The sequence below is a fragment of the Mya arenaria genome, chromosome 14 (genome assembly GCF_026914265.1).
Source record: "Mya arenaria isolate MELC-2E11 chromosome 14, ASM2691426v1".
Taxonomy (NCBI): domain Eukaryota; kingdom Metazoa; phylum Mollusca; class Bivalvia; order Myida; family Myidae; genus Mya; species Mya arenaria.
Window position 1 is genome coordinate 18,285,885 of NC_069135.1, and position 14,388 is coordinate 18,300,272.

At 36.3% G+C, this 14,388-nt stretch overlaps 1 protein-coding gene and 1 long non-coding RNA gene across 2 annotated transcripts; both read right to left on the reverse strand.

Annotated features, from left to right (window-relative positions):
• Positions 1 to 1,903: 1,903 nt before the first annotated feature.
• On the reverse strand, positions 1,904 to 9,909 carry LOC128215886 (protein shisa-5-like). Its single transcript, XM_052922493.1, has 5 exons — positions 9,864 to 9,909; positions 6,381 to 6,509; positions 5,952 to 6,131; positions 5,577 to 5,810; positions 1,904 to 4,076 (listed from the first exon to the last, which is right to left on the reverse strand). Exons 1-5 carry the CDS (start codon positions 9,907 to 9,909, stop codon positions 4,051 to 4,053), a joined length of 615 nt encoding a protein of 204 aa, XP_052778453.1. The 3' UTR covers positions 1,904 to 4,050.
• A 553-nt stretch (positions 9,910 to 10,462) lies between these two features.
• Positions 10,463 to 13,622, reverse strand: LOC128217645 (uncharacterized). Its single transcript, XR_008258253.1, has 3 exons — positions 13,362 to 13,622; positions 12,456 to 12,506; positions 10,463 to 10,716 (listed from the first exon to the last, which is right to left on the reverse strand). It is a non-coding gene; the product is annotated as an uncharacterized LOC128217645 (long non-coding RNA).
• Positions 13,623 to 14,388: the final 766 nt, after the last annotated feature.

The following is a 14,388-nucleotide window of genomic DNA, read 5'->3' on the forward strand; positions in this document are numbered from 1 at the left end:
TAAAATCGACAAAATCTTAGAAACAAGAAAATCCTGTATTTCATTTTTTTCAAGATTTTTGTAATAATATGTTTACATAGTAACAAGAAACATACTTGCCTTCTAAAAACTATTGACCTGTTCTTTATCAATAATGAATATTACAATGAAGAGAAAATAATGCAAGCAATCAAGATGTTGAACGTTGTGCAAAAGTATAAAGCTCGAAATTGCTAGTTTGAATGAAATGTGGGAAGCACAGAATTAGATAAATTAGATAAAAAAATAAATGGCTACACGAATATAATGCTAATAAATGTTCTACCCTTGTTTCCAATGATAGTGTAAACCATGACGATATACGCAGATTCATCCTTGGGAATGAAATTGTACACATCGCAAAGGAATATCTTCACCTTGGATTCAAGTGTGACTATTTTATGCTGTGTTCTGTGCATGTTATGCACCAGTCAATTGTAACCACGGCCCCTTTAGGTCCGGGGAATAGCGGGGACTTTGACTTTCGGTCCAGCCAAGCCCGGGTAAAACACCCGCCCTGCGGGAACGCACTAATGGTAAAATCCCCGCCACATGCCCCCGCACCCCAGAGACCCTAAGTAAGGCATAGTCCCCGCTATATTTGACGCGAAAACAAAACCACCGCATTCAGCCGGCACTGCGGGGGCACCGGGAAGGTAAAAACACGGCCCATTTCCCCGGCTATCCCTGGTATACCCCTGGACCTTGGGGGCCGTGGTCACAATTGACTGGTGCATTAACAACGCTTGTTTAAAACTGCCTAAACATACACAATAGCGGGTTATAGCCTGGTTAACTCAACCCGGTGTTATCGCTGACTATACACAACTCCATTGCTAATCTAGAACGTCTGTATGGCTGTGAATTTTGGATCAGAATAATTCAGGCAACTGTGTCGCCTGCCAAATAAATAATGACTAAACATGTTTTAACTTCAGACTTGTGAGCTTTTGCAATTTAAATAACCAGTCAATGGGGCTTGTGCTATATATTTATATTATAACTATGTAATATATTGGAGGAATTAAAGATTCAGCTCCAAAATAACTCAATGTTAAATTGACGGTAGTTTTCGTTACTAAATTGTGAGATAGTTCAGCGTTGTTCAGTGATTACATGTGAAAACATGTACGAACAATAGTGAATTAAACCAGTGCTTGTTATGTATAGATACATATGTATACACAGGAACTGTTTCATTACTTTACATGTGTTCCTTCAACTATAAAAAAGAAAAAAATCTGAATCCCAAACTACCAACTGGTTTGTAGTTGAATGTTTGCGAATAACTAACTTGAAATGGTTGAATATCCGACTGGGAAATGTACAAACACTAGTGAATTAAAACAGTGTCTGTCATGAAGATACATATGTGTGGTGGCATAAATATATTTGGCTTTTTTTGTACATGCGTACATTTCAACCATTACATAAGACAACATCTGAATCCACAACACCAGACTGGTTGGAAGTTGTACATTCGCGAATAATCGACTGGAAATGGTGGAAATGCACTTTTCTTTTAATTAAATTAAACACTCGATATCCTCCATAAATACTATTTTTTCGATATGTATTCATCCTCTTTTATATATTACACAATTGTATAAATTGTGGTAACTCTTATTTTGGAGTAACAGTATCTTGAGTTTCTCACAGGGAATTTGAAATTATCACTTAATTACCGAACTTCTGTATTTCCACTGATGTATTAATAATTGTTTTATTCTAAAATCACTGAAACTTCTGTACTCCTTATCTTGAATTGCAAGGCGCGAGCTCTTATTTCTCAATGGAAACCACAGGCAGGAGTTCAGAAGTAACAGATTAATCTGTTTAGGGAATTTCCATCTATAGACGGGTATGATATACGAAAATTATTCCATATCGTTTAAACGTTTAATAATAAGCATACAGTTTTTCTTACATCGAGTAGAGTTTTATAGAGATAAGCTAACCTAGTTGTAGGGACTAATATTTTGTAAGATATCTAAAAATGCATTGTTTTCGCATCAGAGTCACACAATCAGGAAGAGTTTCAGGTACAAACAAATGTTGCAAAGGATGTGGGCGGTAAGGATGAACATACATATACTAAACGAAAGACACACAATATATAAAATAACACTAAAAAAATATTAAATTGTTATTTATTACAATCGTTTTATGGAAATAAATGAAAAACTTCAAACGTATGTTCTACACTATAATAAATGCCATTGTTTATGTATTTAGGAATTCACCATGTAAATGCGGATGGTTTGATATTTGTAATTAAAATGTATTTACAAAATAAAGCGAGCTCATCAAAATAAAAAAACCATCACTTGAATGTGTCGGTCGATTAAGGGGCATAACTCGACAATAATACTACACATGTGAACAACGACGTTGGTAATGTGTACTCCACGTTCCATGTAATTATTTTTAACAATTCCGGCCAAGTTATAGCTTTCGCTTTATAAAAAGGCATGATTTTAAGACAATGATTAACACCAGAGTTATGGACCTTGCTACACACGCGCAGTTTGTCACTAAGAAGTGAAAAAGTTCCATGTGAAAATATGAGTGTTAATCACGTACTCTTTGACATGACTTTTCCAAACCAGCAAGGGGCAAAACTTAACAATAATTAAAGAAAGAGTGTTATTGACAATGCTGGAAAAGTGCCTATAATCCTAGACAACATGTGAACCGACGGAATACTTGTACGGTTGTTGCGTAAAGGATCAATATCAATCTTTCACAAATCCACTGCTCTGAAGACAGCGACACCAGTCTAAAACACTATGCAAGGAGGAGCTAAAAGTACAATGATATAATACAAACTGAAGAAATGTGTTAGAAGATATTTCAACATGAACCCTTTGCATTGAGTTTAAAAGCACAATAATAAAACTGATTGTGACAGGCAATGTTAATTAAACACCGCACATTTTACACAGCACATCTTTACACCGCACTTTCTTACATACTTACACCGCACATTCTTACATTCGCACAACCACACTTTCTTGAAACCGCCATTTAAGTTAGGAGTGAGTTTCCGTACACATTTCCGCTCAGTAAATCTTTGTTAACCAAGACTCCTTATGCTTGAAAGTAATGTCAAATAAAAATGCGAAGCGAACTTAAACGTTCGTTTGCTTGTTGCTGTAAAGGGGCATAACTCGGAGCCGACAACGACACATAGAATATGACTTGAACAGACTAGCTAAAATACTCTCAAAAAAGTGTTCCAAATGTAATCTGTGTTGTAAACAAAATGTTTTGTTCAATTAACTGCACGCATAAAAAGAATATGCTATTATATTATAAACAATCTCAGGTTGATTTAGTTATGTCAGATCATTACTCAAGATGAGCTTTCAAAATATTTAAAAATCGCGGACAAAGTTTAAGACACTTGTAAATCGACATTAAGATTAAGTCAGTGGCGTAATGCACCAGTCATTTGTAACCACGGCGTCCCCAGGTCCGGAGAATAGAGGGGACTTTGGCATTCGGTCCAGCCAAGCCTAGGCAAAATCTCCGCCCTGTGGGGACGATCTGCTGGTAAAACCCCCGCCAAATGCCCCCGCATCCATGGGACCCTGGATAATGCCAATTTCCTGCTATATTTGGCGTGAAGACAAAACCACCGCAGTCACCCGGCACTCTGGTAGGTAAAAACACGGCCCATTTCCCTGGTATACCCCCGGACCTGGGTGGGCCGTGGTTACAATTGACTGGTGCATTAACGTAACCTTGCGCTTATATTAGCTCGTGATTCCACTGTTTACAAAATGGGTTAGATATAAAATTCAACATACAAAACCACAACTGTTATAACGATCAACTTCTTTTAGGCAAAATTAACACCAAACGAGACAGTAAAAACACGTTTCTATATCTGTATGCGAGTATAGATAATGCATGTACACATGTGAGACCTCCAACAAGAGTCCTGAATGGAATGGAAGGATCCTGATCCTCATCACAGCTTCATCACTCCTCACTTTCCCTAAGTGTAAGGCCATCTTGGCCCCAGAATCAGTTAGTGTAAGGCGGGGGTGGAGCTGAAAACGTAAAACAACATTTATTCATTCAACTAGGAAGCCGCCGCAGTTTACACATACAATTGTCAAGTGCTTTTCAAGGACTTCCTGAATCCAGAATTCAATAATAATATAAGTAATGTAAAAACAGATTTGCAGTGAGTCATAAGAATATAACTTATTTTTGGGCTATAGAACATGGTAATCGGCCTGCAGTTTAAATTAAAAGACATGGCACAGTTTCTTCGTAATGACTTGGAGTCGCTAGCTATTATAAAGCTCTAAGAAGACACAAAGTCACCATTTTATTTGGCAGATATTTCATCCTCCATTTTGCTACAGAATAGGAGAGCTTTTATCTTATTCTCTATTGTTAAGTCATCAAAAATATGAATGCTGACTATCTGAGCTACTGCATGAAGCCCCTGGGTGGCACCATTAGCCCGTAGTGTAACTTATATTGATGTATCTGTTCCAGACGCTGTAAGTTTATTTGTAAGAAATACAATTTAATGAGAAAAAAAAAACGAGAAAAGAATCACTTTACATCAAGAAAATGTTTTTTCATATGTTTTTTTAGGTGGAAATGAAAAAGTTTATCAGTGCAAATAAAAATAATATTTCATTGTAACAAACAGTGAAATTAACATTTCAATTTGTTTCATTGTTTTGAAATTCTAGCCCTCTTAAATCACTTTCAAATCAAACATCAACACGCACGTGGCTGGGACACACATTCAACAACGCCATTTATGAAATGACGTTACGTTTGCATACAGTTTGGCGCGTTTTTCGGAAAAATCAACAATTAATTGTCATTTAATATCCTTTTAAGGCATATAGTTAAACGAAAAAAAAATCGTTTCAATATCGCAATATATTTAACTTCGTAAACACCAAAAGTATATATCTCTCTCGTGGCTTACCCACTTATGAAATATTTGTTTTGGTGTTTACTCGGTGAACTGTAGTAATGATTTTGCACCGAAATGAACACTTAACCTGTTTCTATCTGACAATGTTCAATAGCAGGTACAGCTGCTGAACGTTGCAAAAACATCGGTCCTTTCTCTATTGATAGTATAAGTGACCTGGTTTTTCGTCCGAAATTGTTGTTTTTTGGTCATATATTGACTTAGTATATCATTTTTGACCAAACACTGAGTCAAATTCCTGTGTTTACAATAAGTAAAACCTGGGCTTTTTCAGTGCATTCAGTTTCTTGAAGCCTTAATTGAATCACAAGACATACATAAGGGCTTCCAAAACATATTTATTGGAAACTCGATGATATTTATTTGACCACTGACGACGGACACTGAAAATAGCCTCTTTTGCGATATCAACGAAGTTGATATTGCGATTTCAACGAAGTTGATATCTATTGTTTATGTACACAAACTAAGTCATTATTACGCTAATGTTTACATCCGAACAAGAAATATGGAGATACATCTCGAAGGAAATGTCCATTTACCGTGTAAAATTTCAGATTAGGTCTTGTATAATAAGAATATATACCGGAGGGGTCGATGAACGGCTTGGTTTGCTGGTTCTCGGCGTACCCCTGTTGTGCGGGCGGGTAGCCACCGGGGTACTGTTGTTGGGGTGCAAACTGCTGCTGTGGCGGGTAACCAGGCATGGGTTGGTTACCGTACTGCGCTGGAGGATACCCACCAGGTGGAGGAACCTGGTACCCGGTCTGCATGTTTGTAGGGTAAGGTTGTTGCTGCCCTGCTTGCATTGGATAGGCTGCTTATATAAAATATATTCACGTATAAATTATGAAATTTATGCACTATTTATTTGAGGCATTCCGTTGCTAAACATCATGTGAAATGCAACTCGTTGAATTTAACTCCCACATGAATGGCATAAATAAACGGCGGTACATACATGCTGCTGTAGTTGCCGCTGGCTGGTACACCTGGCCGGGTCGGCTCTGTCGACGGCGGCAACACACGAAGAAAACGATGATCGCGATGACAACAGCGAGAACAATAACCCCAATCACAACACCAATGATGACGTAGGTAATCGTCTTTGCAGTGTCAACAATATCGCTGGCCAAACCATCTACAACCACATTTACATGAAAGACATGTTAGGATCACTTCATAACTTTTGTTATTTCAATGTGAACTAAACTATGAGCATTTAAAATCCAGGACTTTATTGTGATTAAAAATAACAATAAAAATACTGCTGTTGATTTTAAATACACAAACTAAGAAGTAACAACAGACAATAGTAAATGCATGCATTTAATGCATCCATTGGACTGCAGTCTAAGTCCAGCTAATTGAATTACCAGAGTATCCTTACCCGTTTGTTTATATACTTTCAATTTAATTCTTGCTTCCCCGCGAGATCTGGTAGACGATTCAAAGGAGATGACGACCGTGTTAAAACCGCTGCACCAGGACCCGGCCGGTGGGGAGGAATTGTGTACTCCTACAATACCGCAAAACACGAGTATAGAAATATCATTATCCTCCTAATATAATATCAAGACACTAAAGCAATACTCTTAACACTAAAGCAGTGTCCCTATTACAAGATATGTACCGAATGTATGAGTAAGCAATAAACGAGTATAAGAAAAATAAGGTTTCTACAAATACAAGATAGTAATTTATTAGTATGAGCAACATCAAGGTTCTCAAAAAAAAATAGAATCGCACGAGTATAAAAAATATCAAGGTTCGCCAAATTACAAGAAAGCGCTGCAAGGTTATAAGAAACATCATATTTATATAAAAAACATGAAGGTTCTCCATAAACCAAGATAGTAATGTACGAGTATAAAAAGATTAAGGTTCTCCAAATACAACATAGCAAAATAAACATGTGTAAGAATCACGAGGACTCTTGAATAGTGTAAGACACATCTGGGTTCCCTAAATTCAAGATATCAATATACGAGTTAGAACAGAATAGTGTAAGACACATCTGGGATCCCTCAAAACAAGGTAGCAACGTACGAGTGAGAATAGTGTAAGACACATCTGGGTTCCCTAAATTCAAGATATCAATATACGAGTTAGAACAGAATAGTGTAAGACACATCTGGGATCCCTCAAAACAAGGTAGCAACGTACGAGTGAGAATAGTGTAAGACACATCTGGGTTCCCTAAATTCAAGATAGCAACATACGAGTTAGAACAGAAAAGTGTAAGACACATCTGGGTTCCCTCAAAACAAGATAGCAACGTACGAGTTAGAATAGTGTAAGACACATCTGGGTTCCCTAAAAACAAGATAGCAACATACGAGTTAGAATAGTGTAAGACACATCTGGGTTCCCTCAAAACAAGATAGCAACATACGAGATAGAATAGTGTAAGACACATCTGGGTTCCCTCAAAACAAGGTAGCAACATACGAGTGAGAATAGTGTAAGACACATCTGGGTTCCCTCAAAACAAGATAGCAACATACGAGTTAGAATAGTGTAAGACACATCTGGGTTCCCTAAAAACAAGATAGCAACGTACGAGTGAGAATAGTGTAAGACACATCTGGGTTCTCTAAAAACAAGATAGCAACGTACGAGTGAGAATAGTGTAAGACACATCTGGGTTCCCTAAAAACAAGATAGCAACGTACGAGTGAGAATAGTGTAAGACACATCTGGGTTCCCTAAAAACAAGACAGCAACGTTAGAATAGTGTAAGACACATCTGGGTTCCCTAAAAACAAGGTAGCAACATACGAGTGAGAATAGTGTAAGACACATCTGGGTTCCCTCAAAACAAGGTAGCAACATACGAGTTAGAATAGTGTAAGACACATCTGGGTTCCCTAAAAACAAGATAGCAACATACGAGTTAGAATAGTGTAAGACACATCTGGGTTCCCTAAAAACAAGGTAGCTACGTACGAGTTAAAATAGTGAAAGACACATCAAAATTTTATTTCCACGTGTAGTTTTTTAATAAGAACATTTTACACCATGTAAATCACCAATAAAAGAGAAGAGTAAAACCAGTATTCCGTGAAACTGTGAAGGAGTGGAAATAAACAAAATAAATTTCAATGCCTTTTAACAACCCACGCTTAAAATCGTAAAATAAAACTTTATACCAATGCTCGAAAATTACACCCATTCCTCCAATATTTGAGAAAAGCATGGAAAATAATAAAAGAAAGTCTTCGAAATATAACTGTTGTGCCTTTGCTAGGTCACTCACTCGAGTTACGATATCATCAATTGTAAGTCTTTTACTGCTGAAAATATTAAATTGAGTTCGGTGGATTTCGACAGGTTTGGCATGGTCGTAACACTGGATTAAGAATGTGATCTGTTTCGTTTATCAAACAAAATAGAGAGCCTTTATCCCCATTATTAATGTCAACAAATGCATTAAGGATTGGATAACCACATTGCACTTCATACATACACAACGAATCATAGTGTAATGTTTATCGCGGGTATCCGGCGATGGGATAACGAATGCTCAATTTAAAAAATGAAAAATGATTTTGGTCACATTTTGACGAAATAAGTGCTAAAAAACTGTAGATTATAACGCGGTTTGGCTGTTGATCAAAATCTATCTAGATAATATGCCTATATACTAGGGATGCAAACGAATATTCGAATATTCGATCGAACGTTTAGTATTCGAATGTTAAAATCGGTATTCGAATATTCGATTAATTTTTAGATATGTATTTCATATGTCGATGTAATGTTCGTGCTTCAAACTTTTAAATGAATGTCATAGCATTTTAAATGTATATCCTGTATTGTTGTACAATAGATGAGTTGCAATCATACGTATTTATGTTTTATTTTCAAATCTCAAACATCATCAGCATTATATATTATCATATTTAGTAGTAGAAGTAAGCATTTATTGTGTCCTTCTATAATCCGATAACGTTGAAAATATTCGACACGCTGCAATGATTTCTTGTATTACGATAACACTGGAAACATTCGACAGATACAGAAAATGGTCTCGTGGTTTATAACTAAAATTAATAGATAACTATAACTTTTAAAGATTCAATTTTTATCGAATATTCGAATATTCGATCGAAAGAATTACCGAATATTGGAATATCGGTTTTGCCATTCGTTTGCATCCCTACTATATACATTTACTGTGACCATAATTGTCAAAGACTGAATAACAAATGCGAAAGAAATAGTGAGCGGAAATGAAAGAATGATGGTCGATTCGTATAACATGGTAACTGAACATATTCCATGATACACAGCCAAAACACACGCACACAAGTTTTCTAACAAAAAGGTTGTATGAAGGGCTCTTACTATTAAAAATCCAGTAAGGCGTTTATTCGAACCGCATGTTATATTGTGGAGATTCGTTACAATCAGTCATACATAGGTATAACAAACTACAAGCAAAATGGCGACATGTCGAGCCCGTTGTAAAAGCCTTTGAAACAGACATAATGTTCTTCCATGCATTTGCAACAAAGAAAATCATGTTGTCCAGAACATTCCTATTTGGCATTGGATCTTTAAGTGTTACCATAACATTTGAGGTGCAGACCTGGGTCTTATGCACAGCACCCGCCAAATCATGGCTATCCTCCATGGCAAGTGTTTTAATCTGAGTCCTATATTGTATGGTCAGGATACTGCTCGGACAGTGATAATTTCAACCCTTGACCTCTAAGCATGACTTTGGCCTTTCAGTTAGAGACTTGGGTCTTGTGCGCGACACACCGCAACATCATAGTGAACCTTAATGACATTTTTTTAAAATTATATAAAGCATGGTTATAATACAGCCCGGACAAGGACCATTTTCAGCATTTGAGGTACTGACCTGTGTCTTGTGCGCAACACGCTACCTCAAAATGGCGAACCTTCATTGCAAGTTTTTTTTTTAATTGAATCAAATAATGCATGGTCAAGACACGACCCGGATAAAGGATCATTTAAGCGGGACACGCCACCTAGTCATCCCAGTCACCCTTCATGGTAAGTTTATTTTAAATCGTATAATGTATGGTTAATATACAGCCCGGACAAGAATCATTTCAACATTTGACCTTTAACCTTGACTTTGGTCTTTGTAGAACAGACCTGGGTCTTGTGCGCGACACGCAACCTTATTATGGTGAACCTACATGGAAAACACACATACGAAACCGCCGCTGTGACAGCTATGTCTCGATCACCGCAAGCGGTCTTGACAAAAACAACGATTCAGTGTATTTCATTTTAGTTGTATTCGTTCAACACATGTGTGTGTGTAGAGCAGACGAATGGCAGACAAAAATGATTATTCGGCGATATTTTGACGATGTTTTAACAGTATAAAAAATGTACTCACAGTAACGGTCAGTGGTGTGATTAAACATGGCATGTCAATGTTTCTGTCACTAGAAATGTCGCTGAAAAGACAAAAAAAGCAAAACATTCAACTTATATATGACTTACCTTATCTGGTGAAAAGCTGCTGTAATAAGCACCATGGTACTGCACTGTGACGTCACGAAATCTGCTGTCCACATTAAACTCTTGTGACATCACACATATATTGTCGAACGTTTCGCCAGTCTCAAATGTAATTTTGCAAACGCCAGATATCGGATCACCGGAGTAGAGTATCTCCACCGAGTCATCGATATCGATGGTGCTACCACATTTATTAGCTACTTCCAACAGGGAGTAATCTAAAAAGAAACAACATATTCATTTTCACGTTTTGTATATATAGCATAATTATATTCCATATTTATCTAATAAATCATTATATTTTTTCTCTTATCGAGACCGCTGGATTTCTTGTAAGGTTAATTTAAGAATCCTTCATACTATTAAGACAATCTAAATGATCCTATTTAGTCAGTTATACAATCAATATGATGTTATTGTGACATTATGACAACTAATATCATACTATTTTAGTGTCTGTCTAATGATCAACATATTAATTGGAAATGAGAATATCTTTATCTATAAAATTTCATAAATGTTTAAAATCTCTCCTTACGTGTTCTAAATAAGTTAGAACATGTGTAAAATGTAAATGCTCAGTACGGTTTAAACGAGAAAAAAGTGGGTTGTATCAAATGTTATGTTCTGACCGAAAAGCAAAATCTGATCGACTCGCATAATAAATCCATAGGTTTCAGAAATTCCTCGCATTAGTTTACTTTTTATGGACATAAGATATTTTATTTAAAAACTTTCTTTGCTATGCTTGATGCACTATACTTTTGTTAACGTTTTAGTGCCATTGAATAGGTCGTGTTTATGATGATTTAGAAAGGAAAAATCAAGTACCATAAAGTTAATTAATATATTTTTCTTTGTATCTACAACGTGGTTACAATTGAGTGGTGTATAACGTCAAAAAAATTAGTCTGCTTCAATGTCATATTTAAGGAACCTCTACCAAGTTCGAGGTCTCAGGGCTATGTTAGTCTGCTTCAATGTCATATTTGAGGAACCTCTATCAAGTTCGAGGTCTCAGGGCTAAGTTAGTCTGCTTCAATGTCATATTTAAGGAACCTCTACCAAGTTCGAGGACTCAGGGCTTAAGCGTTTGTTTTAAATTATTTGTCGAACACTGAGTATATTCAACTTCCGGTCACAACGACCCTGACCTTTAACGGTACATCTGCTGATCATGCCAACCTGCCTACAAAGTTTAAAAACCCTGTGTCTAAGTGTGTCTAATTGTGTGTGTATGTGTGTGTGTGTGTGCGTGTGTGTGTGTGTGTGTGTGTGTGTGTGTGTGTAACAGGTTTTGTTTCTGTTTAATATTTAGTTTTGTTCAATTTCTCTGAACCTCTGAATTGGAAAAAAATGACCAAACTCACCGTTTACGCACCCTCCATATTATACACGCGTATTACAATGACTTAAAATGCATACACCACAGTGCAAAATGGGGTGGGGATGGCAGTTTTATTTTTATCTTAAAGTTCTATTTGGTTTGAGGAATAATATTTTTCAGGGGTCAAACATACATCCTTTGTGACATGTTTTGCGCCACCTTCAAGGTACTCACGCGAATTATAGTGACTTGAAGTGCCTTCCACAGAGCAAAATGGACTAGGGAAGGCCATAGTCTATTTAAAAAAATGCTATTTGGTTTGAAAAATAATCTTTTTCCAGAGTAAAATATACTTCCTTTGAGAGATGTGTTGAGGTATTTCTGGAAAATATGACGATTGAAAATCCGATAAAGTATGTATTTTTTATTTATTTATTTTGGAGGGGGGTGGGGGGGGGGGGGGGTAGGGGGAGCATCATGCTTGCACAATAATGAATCTCAAACAAATATCAGTTTATGTTTTATTCCTTTAAATGACAATTGCACTGTGGTAGGCCCTTAACAAAATGTTACCATCATCTTTATATGCTTTATCATGCGCATGAAGTCGTAAGGTTGCAATGTACTCACCAGCACGGCAAGTTGCAATCAATACTAGAATTCCCACGAGAATCTCCATACCTGAAAGAGGCTTAAAATTGTACCTTACACCTAACATCACTTTATACACAGAGCAGCTGTTTTATACGTATTAAACTTAATAAGTACCCTAATAACTGGCCAATTCGATAATAGTTTGTGTTAGCACATATCTAAAAATGCATTCCGGATATAGTGACTAACAGGTTATCTAGTTTCGGTTTGCGAATTCCACTTTTCAATTACTAAACATATTGATAAGGTTCGGTTACCTATCAAGCAGAATTCGCAAACCATTGCTAGATAAATTGTTAGTGTTGTACAACATGAAAAGGTAACAAAAAGGGAGTTCTGGGCACTTTTAAGCCTGTTTTAGTCTAATGATATATGTATCTTACCAAAAAAGTATCGCGAATATTAACTAGATAGCTAGATAATTATCGCGAAAATTAAGTGGTTAACACGAAACTATTCGCGAACGTTTACCACTTATCTTAGGCAGTTGAATGCCACCACATTCCTACGCACATGGTAGCTAAAGAGCTTCAGCGAACACGTTATATATTACCTTTTTGGATGTGTTTAATGTGTTGTAAACATCAAAAAAATAAATATCAACATTAAAGTTATGGAAGCCAGAACTACGCACATGGTACAGAAGGTAAAAGATTCAGCTCTCTATAAGCTTATCAAATAATGCTCACACTGAGCCAATTTCTGACCACTGTGCGCAAGAGTGACCATAGAAGTATGATATGGCAAACGTGCTATGTCTAACACTGATTACATAGTAGTATGCCGCCATTGGATAAACACTGAGGTTTATAACGTTAACGATATATCTGCATGAGGATTTCAACATAGAACAACTCAACAATACACACTAAATCTACTTACTGTTCGTTACACCTTTGTATGTACTTGATTTAAACCAGGAAACAATAATTCAGTTAATCAACTTAATGTTTAAAGAGAAACACTTATTAAGTATATGTGTATTTAAATCCTTAAGGCTAAACACTGCCCAAAACACCACAGCGTAATAAATTCCTGCCTCAATCAATATTGAATATCCTAGGTTTAAAATAGCCGCTGGTTACATGCAACTATTAAGAGATAGTTCGTATGGACAAATGACCCAGCCAAATTATGATTCACCGGTCTTTATCCACATCCGTCATACTTAGGCATGTTATATACGGGATGTTTGATTATGTGCACTAATTTTATGAGGTGCACAGTTCACTCATAACTTAATGCATTACGTATTATGACTATGTGTTTGTTCCTCTTCTTGAACTCACCACAAGTTCAATACACGGTTAATATACTTAGACCGGCAGTTTTTTTATAGATAAATAATGATCTCAAACAGAATAATATATAACATCAAACTTAATGTAAACGGAGAAATCTTAACCCATTTGCCTTATTGAACAATCAATGGCACGTGCTTGGTATCAGGTGTGGGGAACGGCTTATATACATAAACTTTAATTAAGTCACAAGTTAACTAAGAACATGTGACTTTTCAAATAACTAGAGAGGGTATCCAAAATGATACTTGTTCAATCATACAAATGAATAAAGTAATCAAGACACTCTTAACTCAAAACCGATTATTCAAAACTTTGTTAAAGCTGCACTCTCACAGATCGGATACCGTTATTACAACTTTTTTTATTTTTTGTCTCGGAAAGAGCAAATTTTTGCGTAAATATCTGCAAACCAATGTTAAAAGAATGCTGACAAAAGATCAGATCGCAGATTTTCATATTTCCGTTCGAAAATTAATGTTTTATGGCTTAAACCGTTACTAACGGTTTATAAAAATGCATAAAACATCAATTTTTGAACTTGAATATAAAAATCTGCGCTCTAATTTTTGTCAGCAGTCTTATATAACTGGTTTCCATGCATTTTC

Bases quoted from the DNA above. Each gene is read 5' to 3' on its own strand.
- LOC128215886 (XM_052922493.1), bottom strand. From the start codon at position 9,909: ATGAAGGTTCGCCATTTTGAGGTAGCGTGTTGCGCACAAGACACAG. The intron at 6,510-9,863 runs GTCAGTACCTCA...GCGGTATTGTAG, and splicing joins GTGTTGCGCACAAGACACAG to GAGTACACAATTCCTCCCCA. The intron at 5,811-5,951 runs GTATGTACCGCC...ATTTTATATAAG, and splicing joins AGCGGCAACTACAGCAGCAT to CAGCCTATCCAATGCAAGCA.